The sequence below is a fragment of the Sceloporus occidentalis genome, unplaced genomic scaffold, assembly GCF_023333645.1.
Source record: "Sceloporus occidentalis isolate IW3139 unplaced genomic scaffold, rSceOcc1.0.p SCAF_28, whole genome shotgun sequence".
NCBI classification, from domain to species: Eukaryota; Metazoa; Chordata; class Lepidosauria; order Squamata; family Phrynosomatidae; genus Sceloporus; species Sceloporus occidentalis.
Window position 1 is genome coordinate 6,299,610 of NW_028317008.1, and position 20,270 is coordinate 6,319,879.

The window sequence follows — 20,270 nt, forward strand, 5'->3', positions numbered from 1 at the left end:
CTGAGTGCTGTATAAAATTAGTCCTTGTAGGCAGATAGGAAAAAACAGGTGACAACAAGCTTTCTCCACTGGATGTTTCCAATGAGGCCCCATGCGTCGCTGGACAGGATGGTTTCCAGTAATATGTTCTGTACACTAGGGTGACCGCATTTTATTTCTGCCATTCGAGGACACACTATGAAGGGCATGAGATTACAAACACAGGTATATATATATATACGCGTTAGACATGCTTTAACTACATAATATGTACTTATCTCTTTGACGTAAAGACCGTGATTGAAATATGATTTTAAAATAACAGCTGAACTGGCAGTTATTTTCTATTCTTTAATATTAGCCCCTGCTGCCGATATATATTAATATTAGCTACTGCTGCCAATATATATATACATATTAGACCCTGCTGCCGATATATATTAATATATGACCCTGCTGACAATATATATATAAATATTAGATCCTGCTGCCAGTATATATAAATATTAGACCCTCCTGCCAATAAATTTTATATGTAAAAAAAATACCCTAGGCAAGCATTTCCTTGGGCCCTGCTCCAAAAAAAATATTTGCCACACTGACTGCAGATTAGGGGAAGACTTCCCCCTTCTGACCCTACCTTGACATTGAGAGGTTCTCTCCCCGTAATCATCCCCAGTCCCCTTGACCACTATAGATCAACTGAATAAGACATAGAAATCCTATATTTGCAGGTATACGTAAATATTTTACTTACTGGAAGTAGAGATCTGTTGACATATCATAATGATTTGTTTTCTGCCCTAATGTTATTTTACCTTTTTTTTGTCCTCATGCTTGGAGAGGTAGCCAAAACAAATTGGCTTCCAGCAAAATTTGAGGACAGATAAGAACTATTTGGTCCCTCTAGTCTGTCCATTTTGTTCCTGCTGTTAAAAAAATTAAAAACCATAATTGGTCCTTTGTCTTGTGATATATTCAGGATACCCTCACGCATATCCTATGCATGTTTATATTCTCTTACTGTATAGAAAGAAAACAGACACATGCTCATACATTAAAACAAATTTATCTTGGGGAGGCAATTGCCCTGTTGCCCTCCCTGGATCTTCCAATGCTAGGAGCAGTTGGACACTTATCATGCAAACAGTTGATTACCAATCCCTGGCAAAGGGAGTCGGAACGCTAATTTTCTTTACTTTTTTTCAGCAAACTTTCCAAGTTTCTTAGGATTGTTTGCATAGATTACATGTAACCGCAGAGAAACCCACCCAAATATATTCAACTGTATCTCCAGATTACAGAAATACTCCATATTATTTTATTTTATTATTAGATATTTTTATCTACAGAACTAAGCCCACTGTCTGACACCCTCATTTGATTGCGCAACAGCACACAGAATACGGACACAGAACATAAAGGATTACATGATAATATGCTATACAAACATGGTTTAGGTAAAAAGGAACATTTTCACAAATGTGCAGCCATATGATCTCACTATAGATCAGCTGGCAACCTGTTGGCACACTTTTTTGTAACTTTTATGTTTTTCCTTTTTTTATTACTAGTGGTTTTTTTTACTTTTCTGAGGCTCCTGAAGCCAAAATCGATGGGAATTTAAGTGTTTGGAGGGGATGTGTTGCTGCTGTGCATTAGCAGTATCTTCACAAGCTGTAAGAGCTGCATATTAAACTACATAATAAGTAAGCACTCGTTTTGGTGAGGCTATTTGGGGCAGCAGACCGTCCCTTTAAGTAACACAATTCAGTGAGCTTATAGTCTTATCCACCAGAGGGCAGCATCCCACGGTGTTGTTGTCTTTAATAGTGAGTAGAGCACTGTCAATGATTGACAAAATCCAGTCTTACGTACGAAAATATTACACGGTTCGCCTCGCTGCCCACAGTAAAGATGGCTGCCTGCGCACATCACTCATCAGACATGTCAAACTCGGTCGCCCCTTCAGTCTTGGTAGTGGGCGTGCATTGGCAGGAAGTCACGTGACCTCGAGTGTCACGGGGAAGGGAGGCGGGTTGGGTATAGTGTTCCCTCACTCGTTTGATCGGTGATGGCGACGACTACGGAGGTTCTCTCCCCGGAATGGGAATTTGATCGTTTTGATGACGGCTCCCAGAGTAAGTAAGGGCATGTTCTGAGAGCTCTTGGAATGAAGAAGGGCGTGTGACTGGGACAGAAGGCTCCTCTGCGTTATACTGTCACATATGTGTATAATGCCCCAAAATACAGAGGGGCACGTTCCTTGTCATTTGCATGAATTCCAAGTAGCGACATCATATGTTCACTCTTAGCTCGGTGGCATTCCCATGATCTGGCTGTGAGTGTTGGTAATGACATAACAGCAATACCCCAATTATATCTAATCAACCTTCCAGTAATGATGTAAGAAACATAAAAGTGGGCATTGTCATGCGTGATCTCAATGTTGAGTTCTTGTTAATACCTCCTAAGACTGTTACATCTCGTTTACTAATGAATTAAAGTGATTGTTGTACTGTGGGGATTTGCTTGTTAAGTCACTGCGCCAGTGTCCCCTTACGTCACCCAAATTGTTATATGTGACCTCGCAACATTTTAAAAGGGGCGCTCCAGTCATCAATGATTGCTTAGAGGTCCCTTTAAATTTACACGGTGCCCCCCTTGCAGAATCCCCCATATGCATTTCTCCCTTTCCCTAATCCCAGTTCAGTCAAACACATCTCCTTTATGTGATCTACTTCCAACCGGTCATCTCAGATACCCCAGTAACTGTGTAGTCAACGGTGTATTAAGATCCTTGTGTGCATTGCACAGAAAGTGCTTCAGTTGATTTCTGTGGGAGCTCTTTCTTGCCACTGATTGGCTGCTTCAAGAAACCAATCAATAGCACAGGATGTTGGAACAGCGGATTGGGTGGGAAGCACTGCAGCTTCTCCCTCAGACAAAGCTCCTTTCCCCCCGATTTGAACAATACATATGAAAGTACGTACAAAGTATTATCACATGCATTGTTTAGGGGCTTCCTGGGACACTGGACTGGCCCTTTAAATGCAGATCATTTAGGTTTACAGGCAGGGCTTTGCTTAGACTTTATGTGACTTTATTATTATCTTTTATTTATATAGCGTCAACAGTTTACGCAGCGCTTCTTACAGTACATACAGTCAAAGGCTATGACAAGACTAGAACAGACAGACTAACCGATCCGTTAGATAAAGAGCTTACAATCTAGAGGGAGGATGACAGTGTTATGTGTAGATGGTAAGGAAGTAGAACTTGGGTTTGGACTTTGCACTTTTCTTCTATGATGGATTTTTTTATTGGTGACGATGGCTCGTGTAGGTTTTTATTATTTTTTGTTATTTGTATATATAACGTTTTCATGAAGAAAGCCAATGTCCCTTATCACTGCACTCATACTTCACAACACATTTAGATGGAAGATGCATAAGTTAATACTACTTGTTAAACACCCAAAAGTGCAAAGAGCATTACATTTCTTAAAAAAACGAAACTTTTTTCCTGCATGGCAGCTGCTGTTCTGTGAATAGAAGTCATGCTGAATAAATTTAGATTTGCCCATGCCTTTTAAATGAACTTGAATTGAATTAGCGAATCGCTATGGCAGCAATCGGCTGCCTATCAAAGAAACTGTGTTGAAGGGCAGTGTATTCTTTGTATACAGCTATATCCTCTGTCTCCACTGAGGAACACACAAATTAACATTTTGTCTATTACATTCTAAAGATATATAATATATATATATATATATATATATATATATATATATATATATATATATATATATATATAAATTTTGTAGTATACTGGCAATTTTCCATTTTGTAAGTTTACTGTATCTTCATTGGATGACAGATGTGTGCTACGGGTAATGATAATGTTAACGTTTAAATGGTAAGTTTAACAAAAATGTTAGTATTGTACACAATAATAGTTAATAGCCTTGATAACCTAGTTTTGCGTAATGGTTGTCTGCTTCAGTATCCAAGGTAACAGGTGAGACTGAGCAGCTTCTAATATAGCAAATATATAAGTATGTATTACCTGTTACAAGGCCTTTGCTGTTTGATCTTGGTCTTAGGTCTGTCTCAGTCCATCATAATAATCCCACGTTCCTGCCAGAGATTTCACCAATTTGTTATAAAACTAGCATTTAGATTTACTGAACAGCATAGGCTCTTCATGGTCTAGAGTCAAATCAGCAAATGCTATGTAAAAACACCTATCTGAGGCATAAATATTGGAGATTCGGTCACACTATGTGGCCATATATTGCTTAGCCCCCCACTACGTCAAAGTATCCCAAGTTTGGTGAGTCCTGTTTAATTTTTCATGGCTATATTACTTCCGCGGGTCATTTGACAGTTCTTTTCTGCTCCCCACGGCTCACGGCCTGCTCAGTACACCCACGTGAGAGCTAACAAACTCATTGACTGTTTATATAGACACCCTTTGCAATTTAAAAAGCCACAGATGTGGGAAATTAACCTTTAATTGCCATTTTAACCTGTGTGTGTGTCACCTTGTGTCTGTAACACAGCCAAACATTCAAGGGTATGTAAACTTTTGATCGGGCCCATTTGGGTTGTATCTCTTGTCATTATGTTGTAAAAAAATCAATGCCAACATTTCATCATTTCTGCCAGGGTACGCAGCCTTATGAGCACAACTGTAAGTTGTCCGTAAAGTACCTGGGAAGTATTATGTGGTTTTTTACTGATGATTTTATTGGCTTTAAGTCTGTTGGAGATTGGGCAGCTAGTGTTCTCTGAATGGTATTCTAGTGCCTGTAGAAAATAGAACGTGCGCTGTCGTTGCTAATAAGTGAAAAGGGACCGCACTGTCACATCTGTGCATTGTTTGATGGAGATGCTAACGTACTGATTCAGATCTTGGAAGACATATAATCCTCCAACTATGAAATACTACTTTACGCTTCAGTATTATTTCCATTGAAATGCTTTATACCATACACATAGTTCAGTCTAAGCAACATTAAACATTTTTGACTTATAAAGATAAAACGGCTTTGCTGGTGACTTCCGCCTGCCGGTTTGTCCCTGGTCAAAATCATTCCTTAAGTAAACCGGGCTTTTTTTCTAAACTCGTAAAGGAGGCAATGACCCTGCATTACATCTCTCATTTACTATGAAGGGTGTCTGAAGTGTTTGTGTTGCTGAAAGCAACTTTGCTACTCTGGATCTGTCGGTTCTTTTGAGTTGTTGAAAATGCTTTCTTGTAGCATGAAAACTGAATCGGGTTCCTCGTATTTCATCATTGCTCTCTAGTTACAATGTACTGTTGTTGCAAAGTACTTTAATATAGAGTCGTTGTCTCGGAGGCTACTTGGGGCAACTATTGCAGAAAACATTCAAATGACTGCCAATAGGCACTTTTAATTCCCAATTCCCAACACTAGCACCAGTGAAGCCAACGGTTATTTGCTTTACTGACGCCTTTCTCATAGGAAAATGAGCATCATGTTACTTGGAAACGCACCATGCTTCCTGGGAACATTTTCTGGTAGAAGCGTAGCATAGCTTCCCGGGTATATGAAGCCTTGCATGTGTGTTCAGAGACTGGGGCTCACGTCCGCATTTGCTCAGTGGATTCTTCTATAGAGGACAGGATCTGGGTTAAAAGGAAACAAAGGCCATTGTTATCACAGTGAAACAAATACGTCAATAAAACAGAGCCTTCTTTATCACCGCTAGAAGCCAGGTATGGGTGACAGGTCCTCCTTACTAAATTGTAAGAAGCCCAAACGTCACAATGTTTCTATTTAAACTTTCCTCTTACCCGCAGACCTCGAACATGCCTGGATGTATTTCCCAACCTTGCACAACATCTCAAACGGATACAAATCAGTTGATTACTAAATCGTGTATGTGGGTAGGACATATTACGAACATGAAATAATGGAACTGAGCCAATAAACGAACACTCTTCCAATCTTACATTGTACGTTAACCTTTTATGCTCCACTGGTGCCATCTGAGTACATATGTAGCATCCTACTCATTTATCTAACTGGTTATTACTGTTGCTTTTCCTTTGACTTTATAATGGGATGGGTTCTTTAAGGTGTTGATTTTGAAGCAGGCATGGAATGATGAATCTGGGATTAGGAGCAACGGATGCAATAAGTGATCCAGTATTCCATTGTTGCTTTATCATACCCTCTTTGAAATAGTTACATTTCAGCTATACGTGACAGGTCCTATATAAACAGACGTCATTGTTATGTGGGTGTATGGCATATTCAGATTGACTCCGCCAAACCAATAAATAAGGTAAAGAAAGCCTTGCTTACAAGCTGTTTAATTGGATATAGTCTTGGAAGTTAAAGCTTTGAAATTGGCAGTTTTGACATGTGAATGCAGAACTTCCTAAGAGTGCTGTTCCACTTGGGCACAACATTAGCTACACTAGTAGCAAATCATTCTTAGCAGAACTGTCTTTTCTTTAATGGTTTAATCAATTAAAAAATTCCGAATCTTTTAAGACGCTCTTTCAGTCTCTATGGCGGGGGTGTCCAAGTTTTTTTCTGCAGTGGGCCACTTCATCAGAATTGTATGCGTGTGAGGGCCGCACTCATTTTTCACTGAGAGAAAATATGGCCTTTAATAAAATATGCAGATTAAAATAAAGTAAATGACACAAAACCTTTACTTTTCTCTCACTGATTTCTGGAATTTCTGGGCCTACAAATTCAGGATTCTGGATAAGTAAAAATAAAATAGTTCTATTTATTTTAGGGATGCACCAAAACCAAAAATTCAGGGTTCACTTAGCCGAAACTGAAAGTGCCCCCTCCCCCACACTTTTAATAAAAGTAAGTTACACACCAAAATTGTACAAAAAATTATATATTATGATTGTTAACAGCAATCTCAGGCATACCCAGATTCCAGCATGTACTGGTTGGCTGGGCATTGTATTTTTTGTCCAATTTTAGTGTGTAACCACACTTTTATTAAAAGTAACACACCAAAATTGGACAAAAAAAATGCATGATGAGACTGTGATTGCTGTTAGCAGATTGCTGTTAGCAATCACACTCCTATCATCCCAAGTCAGCCAATACATGCTGGTACAGGGTGGCTGTGAGTGCAGACCCCATACTGCTGGCAGCCTCAATACACAAGAGGGGCAGCTTGCCAGGTTTCAGCATGTACTGGCTGACTTGGCATGATAGGAGTGTGATTGCTAACAGCAAACACACTCTTTTTATACCCAGGCAACCAGTAAATGCTGGAACCTAGGCATGATGGGACTGTGATTGCTGTTAGCAATCACACTCCTATCATCCCAAGTCAGCCAATACGTGCTAGTTCAGGGTGGCTGTAAGTGCAGACCCCATACTACTGGCAGCATCAATACACAAGGGGGGCAGCTAGCCAGGTTTCAGCATGTACTGGCTGACTTGGCATGATAGGAGTGTGATTGCTAACAGCAATCACAGTCCCATCATGCCTAGGTTCCAGCACTTACACATCCATGCTATCACACACACACACATTCATTCATTCACAGATTAATTCCCTCAATCAGACATACTCATTCACACACCCTCCCCCACCCCCTTACCTGCTCTACAGCTCTCGATGCCGCTCACAGACTTCAGCAGGGGGCGTGGCCTCCCTCGTTCTCCCCACAGAGGAGGCAGGACTGGAGCAGAGAATAGACCCTCCCACAAGTAAGCAGCAGGGCTCTTATGATCCTGCCTGCCGATCTCACGCGAGCCGCACCTCGAGGTTCCGGCCCGCGGGCCGCATGTTGACCGCCCCTGCTCTATGGCAACAACCTATTAGCCCTTGCTTTTGTGTAACATGATAATTAAATGTTCCAGAGAAACCTATAAATGAGACAATTGTACATTTAAGCGTTCTCTTCGTGTCTAATGCTGCATTTTTAATTAAAACATATATATATATATATAGGGCTGCAGCAACGAATCGATAATAATCGATTATGAAAATCGTTGTCAACGATTTTCATAATTGATTAGTTGAATCGATTTTTATCGATTTATAAAATGATGGTTTTTAGAGCAAATGCTCTGAAAAACTCCCTTCTATAATCCGATCTCAAATAGAGATGGGATTATAACTGTAGAATCCAGACCCCCCGCAAAGCTGCAGGAGATCTGGATCCTCTCTGCACCCGGAGAGGGTCTGTGCAAAACGCGCAGACATCCTCTGCTTCTCCCCTCCCCTTCCGCTGCTCCCCTCCCCTTCCGCTGGGACTTCTATTACTGAACCCGGCGTCAGGTGAACTTCCGGTGCGGCTTCCATCGTGGAAGCCCCAACGGAAGCGGAGGGGAGAAGCGGCTGTCTGCGCGCATCGAACAGACCCCTACCGGCTGCCGGAGAGGATCCAGGTCCCGTGTAGCGCTGCAGGGGATTTGGAATTTAGTGCGCGATGTGCGCAACCTCCGCTACTTCATCTCACTGCCACTTCCACCTGCCCCACCAGGGGTTAATATATCAACAGAAGAAAAACAGGACAAGTAAGCAGCACTGGGTAAGTATTATCTTTATTTTTATGCTCATTTGCCCTGTGTTTCTTCTGTTGATATATTAACCCTTGGTAGGGCAGGTAGAATTTTTGTGGGATCTATTAATTATATGCATTCTTTAATTTGTGTGTTATTTTTTGATGTCTGTAATATTTGATTTATTGTTTATATTTTCCATATATTTATATATATTTATATTGTATTGTGTATTTTTTTTTGGTCTATATTTAATAAATATAAAAAACCTATTTAAGCGATGTCAGTTTTTCTTATATCGTGGGGGCATAAGACATATCAGGGGGCACAGTGGTATCAGAGGGGACAGTGGCATAAAGGGGCTATAAGGCGTATCAGGGGGCACAGTGGCATAAAGGGGCTATAAGGCGTACCAGGGGGCACAGTGGCATCTCAGTGGCATATAGGGGTAAAAGGCATATCAGGGGGCATGGTGGCATATCAAGGGTAAAATGCATATCAGGGGGCATGGTGGCACTGTGGCATATATGGGGCTATAAGGCATATTAGGGGACAGAGTGGCATATAGGGGTATAAGGCATTTCTGGGACAGAGAGGCAAGCTGGGGGTGAGATGTGCATAACTGGGCAAAAATAGTTTACATGAATATTTACTAGTAAAGCTTTTTTTGGTATTTTTTGGGTTCTTGTTAAAGTATAGCTTTAATTATTATGTCAGTAAAATAAGAAGGCAAATCATGAAATGCCATTGTAAATTATACGTTTTTTTATTTTAAATAAATGAAAAATTTGCATATTGGTTTTATTTTTTACCCGATTAATCGATTGATCGAAAAAATAATCGGACAACTAATCGATTAGGAAAATAATCGTTAGTTGCAGCCCTATATATATATTCAGCTCAATAGGTGGGACAACACCATTAAAATGTACATGGGAAATACGAATGAGGATCCAAGAGTATATTGACTCTTCTACTTGCTGCAGCTTTCTATAAGCAGACTGTTTTATTATTCCAGAAATCCATGCCGAGGTCCAGCTGAAAAACTATGGCAAGTTTCTTGAAGAGTACAGCTCTCAGCTTCGGAGAATTGAAGATGCTTTGGATGATTCTATCGGGGATGTTTGGGATTTCAGTCTGGATCCAATTGCCTTAAAGGTTTGTGTTCCTTAATATTACGCAAAAGTGATTTGCGTCCAATAAATAACACCCCATTTAGAACTGTCATTACTACACTGCACTGTTTGGGGGGGGGGGCTGCAACTCCTTGTTAGTCTTGGAGAATTTCTACATGTATAAATATGTGTATAAAAAAAATTGAATCTCATGGCTTGGTGACTTTGTAAAAAAAAAAAAAAATTAAAGCTTTATATGTTTATTAGGTGAAAAAGTCAGTTTATATTGCAGTTATCTAGAAATACTTATTTTTAATATAGTCGGGAGTTAGAACTAGGGCTGCAACTAACGATTATTTTCATAATCGATTAGTTGGCCGATTATTTTTTCGATTAATCGGATAAAAAAAAATGAATGTAAATTTTTTTATTTATTTAAAATAATTTAATAAACAAATGATGTTAAATACAAACAGCAGAATAAAGAAACTTTGATAAAATGCATTTCTTGTCTTTATTTCCCAACCAGCCCCCCCCCCCATTTATGCACATTTGAGCTTGCCACGCTGCCTCCCAGACATGCCACTCCCCTCTACCCCCACATATCTCACTGTGGCCCCTGATATACCACTCAATCCTCCCCAGACATGCCACACTGCCTCCCCAGACATGCCACACTGCCTCCCCAGACATGCCACACTGCCCTCCCCACATATGCCTTATATATACCGTATATGCCTTATACCCCCAGATATGTCTCTCCATCCTCCCCAGATATGCCTTATACCCCCCAGATATCTCATAGTCCCCTCATAGAGTCACAGACCCGTTCACAGCACACTGACACCATACTTTTATAAATAAATACAGGGTTAATCTTCACTGCCCCCAGGATTTAGATTCTCCTTAGTTTGCCCCCCCCTTTACCTCTAACTGCACCTTAAGTTAACTTTATTAAATTAATTAAATTAACCCTCAGTCCTCATCATTAAATTAACCCTAAACACCCCATTAACCATAACTACCCCTAAATTAACCCTAAACACACCATTAACCACAACTGCCCCAAATTAACCCTAGACATCCCATTAACCATAGCATCTCCTAAATTAACCCTAAAGACCCCATCAACCACAGCATCCCCTAAATTAACCTAAACACCCCATTAACCATAGCTGCCCCTATATTAACCCTAAACACCCCATTAACCATAACTGCCCCTAAATTAACCCTACACACCCCATTAACCATAACTGCCCCTTAATTAACCCCCAACTCCCCTAACTTTCAGCAGCCCAAATATTAATTTTATACTTAGTTAGACGAGTGTCACAGCCATGTGGTTCTTGGAGAAGGAAGGGGGCGGGGCCAGTTGTCACGGTGATTACAGGGAGGGACTGGTAAGTAGGAGTTGCTGCTGTGAGTCACTGAAACGCATTATATAAGGAGGGGTATTTTTCACAGCGTTTGCTCTGAAAAAACCCTCATTTTCTAATCGATAAAAATCGATTCAACTAATCGATAATGAAATTCGTTGGCAACGATTTTCATTATCGATTAGTTGTTGCAGTCCTAGTTAGAACCCATATAGGTGTAGTTGTGTTTTCTTAATTGTGCACAATAACAATAGACAACAATAGACATCATGCAACAATGTTGATGTTTGTATATTAATAAGCTCAAGTTTTAAGGATCTGCTCAATCATCTTTAGTAAGGCATGAATGGTGCCTGATTTAATAAACTGTTGTCTCTGTTATGGACATGACTGTTACATGAAACAGTCTCCCTTCCTCTGACCCTAACCTAGGGCCATAAAGAGAATGGCGTGGTCAATCTTACTTTGAGATTACACTAGACAGGGGCATGACTTCCATCAAATTTCAGTTGTGAGCTACATGGCTTCTTGTCTTGATGTACTAGCTTAGCATTGCTCCTCTTACTCAAGCAGACCCTTGTGACTTTGGTGGCAAACTGTTATGGTAGGATCTAGTGAGAGGTCATCGGGAGAAAAGGACTAGGGTGCCACCTTTTTACTACTAATCTAAAATTCCCCAAGTGAGCCAAAAATTCCACACCATTGATTTTTGTTTTTCTGCAAATATCTATGAAGGGAACAGTGCTTCCTTACTATTTCATGTTTTAGCTCTCTAAAACAGCTAGAGGTAAAGCCTCTGGTAGACACCATAGACTATGGAATGTATTATCCGTTAATGACAATTTATATGTTAAACTCTTTTTTACGATTATAACCGGCTTTATAACTCATAAACTGACCGCGTGACTATAGCATTATTACATGTGCCAGCCTGGTATCAAGTTCCATTTGGTCCCATTTCCCGAGTCAGTCTCTGCACACTTACTTGGACCTTCAGAAAACATGTTTTTCATAATAACCTCTGTCATCTGACGCCTGACATCTATAACGTTTGTTAAGTCAGCATCCTCTGCTGTATATCCTGTGTCGGTGGGAACATGCTTTGTCAGAAGCAGGGCATTCCCGTAATGACCACTTGTATGTTTGTGAACTTTTCTTCCTCTCTGCAAACCATAGAACAATAGCGATCACCATATTCTTTAAAATGTATTTGATGCGGCCTTTCTGATCTATGCCTAGCCTCTAGTCACATGTGTATATAAATACTTTGGATGATCGCAATATATTTAAATAAACTTTACTCCAAAGTTTCTGTATAGTATTGTTGTTCAGTGTCCATATTCTGCCCTTTTTATTTAACCAATTGATATCTGGATGTGTCTTCAGTTGTGTGTCTTTTTTTTGGAATGTACCGTATTTGCTCGATTATAAGACGACCCCCCAAAATCAAAATATTAATTTAGGAAAAAAACAAAAAGCCTGAATATAAGACTACCCTATAGGAAAAAAAGTTTTACTAGTAAATCTTAATTCATGTAAACTATTTTTTCTTATTTAATAAAAGCTATGATTGAGAAATATATATATATATATATATATATATATATATATATATATATATATTTTATTTCCTTTTATTTGCCAACCTGCCCCCCCAGTTATGCACATCTGCCCCCAGGCTTGCCACTCTGCCCCCAGAAATGCCTTAAACCCCCTATTTGCCACTCTGCCCCATGATGTGCCTTTTAACCCCCTATATGCCCCTCTGCCCCATGATATGCCTTATACCCCTATATGCCACTCTGGCATATAGGGGGTTAAAATGCATTTCTGGAGAGATATATATATATATATATATATATATATATATGCTAACAGGAATCACACTCCTATCAAGCCAAGGCAGCCAGTACATGCTGGAACCTGGGGATGATAGTAGTGTGATTACAGCCTCCCTATGCCCTGCTACCACCACCACCCCCCTTACACATCCATGCTATCACACACACACTCATTCACAAACATTTAAATACTCATTCATTCCATTAATCACACATACTCAAAAACCCTCCCCAACCACCTTACCTGAACTGCAGATCTCCCACTCGCAGACTTCTGCAGGTGCCCAGCTGTGCGAGCAACTTCTCTGGCCCCGCCCCCAGAGGAAGTAGGGGGGAGGTAGCGTTATGTGAGGACTGTGCAAGCTTCCTGTTCTCCTGCTGCAAGTAGCAGCGACGCTGCTCGCGACCAAAGCCCGGTAAGCAGAACGGCCCCAGCAGAATGAGGTCTGGAAAAAACCTCGTCTTATAATCGAACAAATACGGTAATTTCCTGGTTTTATCCCATCACCTGGCAGTTATAAAACTTCTAAGCTCATATGCAGCACCAGTCAAATAAATATCTCTGAAAAAATTTACACATGAACAAGTCAGGGGGGCTCTGTTACCTCTTTGTCAATGACTAGATGCAGTAAGACTATGCCTTCCAAGTATCTTGACGTTCAACAAATAATCCCACACTTGACCCATGTGCCTTGTCTTCTGATATGCGGTTGGCACCATGTGATGTATCTCAGGCTCATTGTTGTCTTTCCAAACTTGAAGGTTCTGGAGGTCAGGTCACGGTTGGAATGATCATACTCCCTTTTCTGATCTGTCTCGGCTAGTTGAGCTCGCAGTAACTCATCGCTGATGTCTGGCTGTTACAAGTGTAGTTGAAAGGGAAAACTTAAACTTATTTTAAATGGACTCTCTGGTGTCCCAGGCATCCCTGTGAATACTAAATGCATAGGAAAGTACGTTGCCTTCATTTAACCACTTTAGGGAAAATGTTTTTGTCGCAAAACTCTCTTTTGTTAGACCCCCTACCATGAGTTTTCGCCAAGCCAAAAATTTAAAGGGACCTCTTAGCTATCATATGCATTAAACTTCCTATTCGTGATATGTTTTTATAGACTGTAGCAGTTGCTGTTAGGCATTTTACTTTATGCTATATAACATTTAATTGTCAAAGAAAAATACTTTGGACATTTCCCCCTTCTAGATTGTAAGCTCGCCTGAGCAGAACCCCCCTTACCTCTTGTTTCTGTAAAACCAAATTGTTATGCTCTTTGTCATGTCGTGTTTACCCATTGTACATTGCTGCAGAATATGATGGTGCTAAATAAAATGATTATCTTATGGAAATAAACATGTCTTCTTATCCATGTTTTAGCTTGTCCCGTACGAACAGTCTACTCTTTTGGAGCTCATCCGGACAGAGAACAAGGTACTTTCGCAAACATTCTTAAGCCTTTGCTATTCTTCTGAGATGACGTGCTCATAGCTCCACCAGGTATAAAGTTGTATTACAAAGACAATAGAGCGTGTTATTCTTGCGCTGGGGTGCTTTGGATTCTGTTTTGTTGTTTTTTTTTGTATTAATGGCTTGTTTACTGGCTGCTTCAAACATTTGTACATACAAACTTGAGGCTTTAAGAATTCTTTAAGAATTCAAGTAGGCTATTTACAGCCCCCTCTTTTTAAAATACATTGAGTAGTAATTTTGTAATGTTAGCAAGTATCCTTGTGACTCTGTTGTCTTTTTATTTTATTTTTTATTTATTTTTTTAACGTCATTGACTTACCATCTCAAAACCGCTTTCTTTCCTTTCCCCCAGTAACATGCTTAGTCTGCTTACCGCACTTACATTTTTTTCAGCGATTCTATGCTCCCAATGGTGTTAGTAATACCTAACACCTTATGTTTTTTGTTTTTATTTGATACAGTAACACATTTGTTATTCATTATGAAAAATACAATATTTTATGTAAAATTATTTCCCTGTAAAAGTAGTTTCACAGCATGTAAGATGTAGGAGAAAGTAAATACTGCTAATGGTTTTTTCAAACATTTACATATTAATTAAGCAATGCTCCAGTAAACATTTTGAAATGAGGAGAAAGTATATTTTTCTTCACTAAATGCTTTCTATATTCCATTTTTCTTTGTTCTGCTTTCTGTAGGAGTTTTTCCACAAATACATTCAGTGTGGTGTCATACTTATGGATTACTGTTAACGCTGCTCTTTTTTCCCCTACAGGTTTTAAATAAAGTCATAACAGTGTACGCAGCCTTGTGTTGTGAAATTAAGAAGCTTAAGTATGAGGTAAGAATTTCAATTTGTCCTAGATTTTAGTTTCCTTCCTTTTTTTTTTTTTATATAAAGCAAAAGTGTGTGTGTGTGTGTGTATATATATGTATGTATATGTGTGTGTTTTTTTATATATATATATATATATATATATATACACACACACAATATTCACAGTCGTGTGAAAACAAAAGTACACTTCCTTTGAATTCTATAGTCTTACATCAGGACATAAGAATCATCTGTTCCTTAGCAGGTCTAAAAATTTGGTAAATACAACTTAAGATGAACAACACATGACATGTTACAGCGTGTCATGATTTATTCTACAAAAATAAAGCCAAAATGGAGAAGCTATGTTTCAAAAACTGAGTACACCTTACTTCTTCCATAGGAATTAAGATGCTAAGTAGCAGACAGGTGCTGCTAATCAAATACCCTTGATCATCAGCAAGTGTAACCACCTCTATAAAAGCCGAAGTTTTAGCACTTTGCTGGTCTTGAGCATTCAGGTGACAAGGAGGAAAGACATCAGCAATCTTAGAGAAGAAATTGTTGCTGCCTTTCTGGAAAGGGTTATAAGGCCATTTCCAAATGTTTCCATCATTCTATAGTGAGAAAGATGCCAGTCTTCCCAGGAGTGAACTCGTGTGTGTGTGTAATGTATATGAATTAATTTACTGCATTTCATAATGTTTATTTTCCTGTCTTGTTCCAGGCGGAATCCAAGTTTTATAATGGCCTTTTATTTTATGGAGAAGGTGGTAAGTTGTCTTTCATAAACTCTTTTATAGTTACTACAGGCATTTATTAATAACTCAGATGGGTTGTGGGGAGTAGAAGAATATATCACATACGGCAATACACATTATACAGGACCATCCCTGGCAAGAGATGGCACTAAAACTTAGGGGCCCATTTCACACTCAGGAAAAAAAGTAGTTCTAATGCAAGCTATTTTCTTTCCAAAGCTGCTGATTCCAGTGTTCCGGAGGGTGATTCCCAGATACAAATGGGAAGGTTTGTTTCATTCTTACAGGTAAACCTCCCTTCACGTATAATCCATTTCATTCCCATTTGTCATGTAAATTCAGATGGATGTTTGTTCCTGGCTTTCCTCACCAAAATTACTTTTTGATGAAAAAATATATCTTTAAAACGTCTAGTTGATTCTTAGTCTTGTGATAATATTGTGTTTTCTTTTGGGTAATTAGATGGTGAGAGTTAGCAATAATAATGTTTAAACTGCAAGCAACGGTCAACGTCATATCTGCAATTAAACCTCTTGTTTATATGCCCCCCTCTTTTAAAGGACTGGTAAAGTCTGAATTCCATTTTTGTAGCTATAGGCTTATCTTTGAAACCATCTACTAAATATATTATGTGTTTGGCCACGTATTTTCAAACGGGCCACAAAAACAAAAGGAGCTTTCATCTATCTATGCATAAAGTGCATATGGTGGCTGGAGTTTTCATTTAAGGACAGATTGTAACATATTGCATGAAAAAATATGAATACATTTGAGTCTCACAGGCATCCTCAGCAAACATTACCATCTATTTATGTGGCATAGGGACATAAATATGACAGCATTTCATACTTATTGGGGCAACTGTGTTAAATGTGTTTTGTGTTGTCATGATCCGCTGTACGTGTCATGCTTTTATAGTCCACACCAATTGATATTTGTAGGTATTTCTCCTATGCGTTTCTGTGATGTTCCTTCTTAATTTTGTTTGATAGCTGCAGCCCCAATATTGGGAGTGGGAAAAAATCATTCCCGTTCTGAAGTCACCTTGGCGTCATAACAACAAATAGAATATTTAGGTCTAGTTATCATTCATTGCGCATCCAAAAGAAAGCCTTTTATGATGGGAGCATAAAAAATGAATGGCATTGATACTGGTAGACAGTGTTGGTTTTATCGACTGGTTGTGTGTGAACACAGCTGACACAGCTAGGAAACGGGACAGGATTTTAACTTGTTTTAAGGTTTAAAAGTAATCCACTTTACCAATGCAAATTATGCACAAGCTATTAATGTGAAGAAACATATCTTCATCTTGCAGGCCGGCCTGTGTTAAATCCAATGTTGAGCACACAGACACGCTCACGTTTCTAGAAAGGGCCTTTGGAGCAGCTTTCAGCTTGGGAATCACAGATGAGACATCTAGGATATCTTCTCAAAACATATACGTAGATACGGGCACAGGCCTCTCAAAGCTACAGCCAAATTTTACCTGTAGCTTTGGCCTGATGCTGTAGTTTAACGGGAGATTATTATTTAACAAGGGTTGCCCACGTTATCACTCCTGGTTACTTGATAATCTCCAAGCCTAATCTTATTTTATTAAAATGATCAGTATCTGGAATGGACACTTATGTCGGCTTTGCTAGCCGCAGAACTAATGATATAGCCATGAGCTAAATCTGTTTGATCTGCAGGGAAGTCAAGGTTGGTCATATTTTCTCACCCCTTGTCTGTAATCCGTTGATTTCTTACAGGAACTCTCGTGTTTCGTTACCCGGTGTTATGAAGTAGCTACGAATGTTGTTCATCAGCTAGCAGCCTTGTACACAAGCAGCAGGTAATGCCTAACTTTATAGACTAGAATAAACTTACCACCTAATAAGAAATGGGGATGATTGGAGCCCTACTCTTTTATAGAGCCCACTAGTGAAATGCGATGTGGAACCAGGGAATCTCTAAAGCCAGCAGGGAATTGGATTAAGGGCACTAGGTGCTAGTTGTTCTCATCCTGGTAGTAGCTAGTAACGTATGCTATCTCCACCAGCACGTACCTTTTTGGTAGAGGATAGCTGTCTGGCTCCCTCCCTTTCAGACCACATCAGTTGAACTGGAGGGCATTAGGATATTGTATGTTAGGATGGGACCATTGATTTTTATAGCGTCTAACAGTGTAGTATAACTTTGCTTTGTGTATATCAGTTGGTCTCCGACTACTGCACTTATATCAAGCTTCTTCATCTGGGGTCTGCTTGAAAAGGTTGCTTTGTCACCTTAGCTATCCATTTGCCTTTACATACATCGTAATATACCAGAAACTATCAGCTTTGGTAGCAGTAAATATAATTATTTCCAACATGTGTTTGAAGGAGTACTTCAAGGCATCTGGGTGACATGTGGACATTACGTAAACGTCGTGTATCCCACTTTATTGCAATGGACGCATGCTAATTATCTGCAATTTTACTTTTACAGAACTGAACCCAAAATTATAGAAACCACAGGAGTTCATTTTCTGGTAAGAACACCTCATTTTCACATGGACAGTGTACTTTAACTACTATAGGGAAAGTCTACATACAAAACAATTACCCTTTTAGTTATTTAATTTTTGGATTACAAAAAACAGTTGTGTTCCTTACTTTACTTAGTGGGTGAAAATATAAACATGGGATAGGCATAAAGCTCACATGGATGTGACGACCAAGGAGCGATTTAAGGTTTGACTCTTTACAGCAGGAGAAACAGGCAGACTAGTTGGCTGAGTGGTTCTTAGCCACTGTCACATTATGTGCTTCTTTTTATTGTATTAATATTGATTAAAACCCCTTGGTCTGTTTCATTAACCTACATGTTGAATTAAAAATGCATCACTGTGTTTAGCCAGCATCTCTTGGTTTTGTGATAGCTTTATACTTCTAAAATGAACCATACACAATTTATTCAGACAATGTATGAGCACCTCGGAGAGCTGCTGACTGTTCTGTTGACCCTGGATGAGATCATTGAAAACCACTCTGTGCTGAAGGATCACTGGACCATGTATAAAAGGTTAGATTGCACTTGAGCTTAATTCTTTGTTAATGTTATAAAATGATGCTGTATATTGGAAATTACAATTTAATTGCAACATCGTAATGGTTAGGTTTGACAATATCATGGTTTCCATTTTACACCAGTTACTAGTTAGCTGATTTGCTGATTAATAGCTCTTGAGCTATGCCCCTATTATAATATGAAAGTACATACCGCAAATTGTTTTTTCTATTTTTTTTTAATCAAATATATTTTGTAATATAGTAAATGACCACGTTTTTAATATATTTAATAAAGAGACGATGGGGCTGACTCAGCCCTTCTCACAGATTGTAAGGTACCAAGCCTAGACTACCCATCATTGAATTGCTTAACATGCGTAGGAGTGCTGGCCAAAATGTCTTCTAGCCGGCAGCAAAAAGTACCTAGTCCACTAAATGTTGGGTGTATTGGAAATCAGTCTTTCTGTTTGTCATCTGTCCTTACTTACTTATTAGACTCAAGTAGACTGCTATAGATTTTCCAATCATACACAGATGCCCGATACAGTTAAGATAACAGGGCCACTTTAGGGCCATGACAGAATGCCATTGTTTAGTCTATTCAAGCCTTATACTTTTAGTACATCAGTGAATGCTTTTTCTTGTTTAAGCTTATAGTAGAAGTTCTATCCACTGACAGGAATAAAGTGCTTCTACTAGCTGGATAAGCTTTATAACTTTTGTATATTCCTTTTCATAGTGCTGCTTAATATGTTTATTTACAGGTTGCTAAAATCCGTTCATCATAACCCTGTAAAGTTTGGGATCCAAGAAGATAAACTAAAACCTTTCGAGAAGCTGATGATGAAGTTGGAGAGCCAGTTGCTTGATGGCACGCTGTTTCAGGTAATTTTGAAGCAATAATTCATTGCTGAGCGGAGAACCAAAAGAGATCTGGGATAGATTTTCCTAGTTAGAGGCTGGATTCTCGCTCATTTAGCAATTTGCAATCCAGAACTAGGTAAGTACTGCAGGGAAGCTAGCAACCACAAGCACTATGCAATCATTGTTAAAGGTCCGATTAGATTGAAGCATCCTATCAGTCCCTGGTGCTGCCATTGAAATCAACATGGGGGATCTGGTTATACCCTACCCAGGAGCATTCACCAACCTTGTACTTTAGCTGACCAGTAGTAACTATAGCATTTATCAGGAGATAAGTTTACTTCTGCATGGCAGGTGATTGTATTGGTGCAATAGCACCGTGTTACAGTCCCCCTGTGTGCTAGAAACTAAACTTAAAACTAAATGTGCGCCGCTTCAGTATGGTTCTACATAGTGAAGCAGCGCGCACTAGAATGAATGTGCAGAAAAAAATAAT

General features: G+C 39.2%; 1 protein-coding gene across 1 annotated transcript in view; it reads left to right on the top strand.

Annotated features, from left to right (window-relative positions):
- The first annotated feature begins 2,053 nt into the window (after positions 1–2,053).
- Positions 2,054–20,270, top strand: part of LOC149299747 (WASH complex subunit 4-like) — a 30,189-nt gene continuing 11,972 nt past the window's right edge. Inside the window, exons 1-10 of the mRNA XM_089486034.1 lie at positions 2,054–2,120; positions 9,519–9,658; positions 14,205–14,258; positions 15,073–15,138; positions 15,842–15,887; positions 16,095–16,162; positions 17,630–17,712; positions 18,348–18,390; positions 18,820–18,923; positions 19,675–19,795. Coding sequence (XP_089342160.1) covers positions 2,054–2,120; positions 9,519–9,658; positions 14,205–14,258; positions 15,073–15,138; positions 15,842–15,887; positions 16,095–16,162; positions 17,630–17,712; positions 18,348–18,390; positions 18,820–18,923; positions 19,675–19,795 — 792 coding nt within the window. The remainder of the gene's footprint in view (positions 2,121–9,518; positions 9,659–14,204; positions 14,259–15,072; positions 15,139–15,841; positions 15,888–16,094; positions 16,163–17,629; positions 17,713–18,347; positions 18,391–18,819; positions 18,924–19,674; positions 19,796–20,270) is intronic.